This window comes from Cebus imitator, unplaced genomic scaffold, assembly GCF_001604975.1.
Source record: "Cebus imitator isolate Cc_AM_T3 unplaced genomic scaffold, Cebus_imitator-1.0 Scaffold335, whole genome shotgun sequence".
Taxonomy (NCBI): domain Eukaryota; kingdom Metazoa; phylum Chordata; class Mammalia; order Primates; family Cebidae; genus Cebus; species Cebus imitator.
The window spans coordinates 817,071-819,857 of record NW_016107650.1 but is presented as its reverse complement, the minus strand read 5'-3'; the positions used below and the strand labels follow the sequence as shown (position 1 = coordinate 819,857).

Below are 2,787 nucleotides of genomic sequence, written 5' to 3'. Positions count from 1 at the left end.
AATAGAAACCCAGGCACTGGGCTTACCTGCTGGGTGGTGCTGGTCACAATGCCCTGCTGCAGGCGGTAGGCCTGCTCTTGAAGGTATTTTCTAGTCTCGTGATTGCGTAGCAGGTAGTTCTCTATCTGGAAATAAAGCACAGGTATCCCTCAAGAACACATTTCAACGCAGCAGAGAATAAAGTGTAAACGAAACAGTCGTTAAACTTAAAAACCGAAGCGCATATCCACACATGTTGCCAGTGCCTGGACCCCACAAAACACAGGCGACGGGGAAAACTGGCTTTCACTGTGATGACTGTGCTTTTAGTGAGAGATTCAACTTGCAGGTAATTGGAGTAATTTGTATGTAACTCAGTAGTCGAAAAAGATAAGCAAGTTTTTAATTGCCTGTAGGGTTAGAGACCCCACTTCGTGATTTTTCATCACTTTCAGCACACAATCTCAATCCTTCTCTCACATGGCTACCCAACAGTTCAGAAGTTAAATAAATATCCCCAAGGAATAAGGATGGTGCTCTCTAAATCTCTTACAGCCTTATTCCAGTTGTAGAATGTATCAGCACTTAGAAAATTCTTTAACATAAAAAGAGAGAGAGACAGAAAGAATAGCTACAAAATTTGAAGGACACAGGCTGGTACAACTCAAAGATATATACCGATTTCATTAACCTATCAGACTTTCATATTTTCTCAAAAACAGGACTGAATTATTAAAATTATAGCAAATAAAAAATGGATTTCTGTATTTTTATACATAGATTATATCCTGTGAAAAATTCAAAAGTACAAATGATGACTAGATTAAAATAAAGCATTCAAGAAAAACAATATGAAATAAATATACATTTAACAAAAATGCAAGGTTAACTATTAAGGTTGATGAATACCTATAAAGATGTTTGTAAGGAATAATCTGAGATTGATAGATTTTGTCATCTATTTTTTTTAATATGTTCTTTTTGTTTCTTTTTAATAACATCACTTAACCATTTGGCTTTTGTCACAGCAGTTCCCTGGTTAAGAACTTCTAATAACTGTGAAGCTCTAAGTATTATTACATTTTAATTTTCAATTTCCATATGCTTAAATGACTACTACTTAATATCAATTCAAAATTATTAAAATACAGACTATAATTACTATCATCCCTTGAAAATATAAAGGAGAACAAAATGTACCTTTCCATTAAACATAAATGAAGAAATTATAAAAACAAAAAGACACCTGAAATGAAACATTATTAAAGTGACACATTAATGCCTTGACATTACATTCTATTACTTTCTCTTGTTGCTTCCCAAGAAGTCATCTCTTTCCAAGGTGACATTACTATCAATGCAGGATATTTTGCTGAAAAGATTCTTGCCTGAAATATGTGACAGGCACACACTACCACCCAGCTTCTGGCCCTTTTGCTCTATTAGTTATTACACACTTGGCCTCACTGTGAGACAAGTTCGGTTTTTCAGAAGGCTCATCTCACACACAGGCGGTGCATGCGAGGATGGCTCATGCCTTCCAGACATTTCCCCAGACGCACCAGTGGTGCTTTACAGACTTAAGCTAGGAAGGAATTTTTTAAAAGAAAAGTAGTACTCTAAAGCTTGTTTCTAAAAATGAGCTCAAAAGGAAGAAACAGTAACAATTTTCAGGTGATTTTAATATCAGGCCTGTATATACCACCACCGAAATTATTTGCATCTTAGAGTAACAGGGTAAACTTTGCTTGCACGCACCATCCATTTCAGACTAAGGACAGAAAACCCACCTCCTGAAGGACCAAAGGGATCATGATCATGTTTACCGGGCTCCCCTAGACAGCTGAGAGCAAGCTGGGAGATAATCCCGAGCGAGTTAGACATCTCTGGTCTCACTGCTGAAAACAACAGCAGCATAAGAAGCAAAAACAAAATCTATGTTTTAGTAAAGAATCTTGTGGGTTTTTCTTTTAATATATTGAGTATTGAATCACCATATTTTTTAATTCAGTAGAGTAAAAGTAAATAGTCCTATTTTTTTTCCAGAAGACAAAAATCTACCTGTTAAAATAAAAACTTGAATATATAAGAAGACAGCAAGTTTTACAAGAAAAACCTATAGGCTAGGTGTGGTGGCTCATGCTTGAATCCTAACACGTTCGGACGCTGAGGCAAGAGGATCCTTTGAGCCCAGGAATTTGAGACCAAATTGCTATGGACAACATAGCAATTTGTTGCTGGACAACATAGCAAGCCCTCATCTCTACAAAAATATTTAAAACTTAGCCGGGCATGATGGCTCACTCCTTGTAGTTCTAGCTACTCAGGAGGCTGAAGTGGGAAGATCCCTTGAGCGCAGGAGTGTGAGGCTACAGTGAGCCATGACTGCGCCACTGCACTCTGGCCTGGGTGACAGATGAGACCCTGTCTCAGAAAAAGAACGGACGAGAAGGAGAGGAGAGGAAAAGAAGATGAGAGGAGAAGGGGAAGAGAAGAAGGGAGAAGGATGGGAGAACGAGAGGGAAGGACAGGGGAAGGGAGAGAAGAGAAACAAGTAAATATAAGCTTTAAAGTCACCAACTTTTTGTTAAGAAAGCACAAATTTTACAGTTAACATATTTGCATACTTTGTGCTGAGTGTTCATTTTCTGTACCTACTTTCAATTTCCTGACCTGTCAATTGTGTCTTGAATGGGAGGATTCGTATCTATCGTGTTTGTAACTGTTTTCTATTTATTACGTTTGGTCTTTGTTTCTTTTATCTTCCCTTTTTTTCTACTGTCTCTGGTTTTTTTTTTTTTTTTTTTT

At 37.3% G+C, this 2,787-nt stretch overlaps 1 protein-coding gene across 11 annotated transcripts in view; it reads right to left on the bottom strand.

The window, feature by feature from the left end:
* CARMIL1 (capping protein regulator and myosin 1 linker 1) overlaps window positions 1-2,787 on the bottom strand; it is a 351,508-nt gene that overhangs the window by 95,773 nt on the left and 252,948 nt on the right. For all 11 annotated transcript variants that reach the window (XM_017505212.2, XM_037730170.1, XM_037730172.1 and 8 more), the window contains one exon: window positions 27-125. In XM_017505212.2, coding sequence (XP_017360701.1) covers window positions 27-125 — 99 coding nt within the window. The remainder of the gene's footprint in view (window positions 1-26; window positions 126-2,787) is intronic.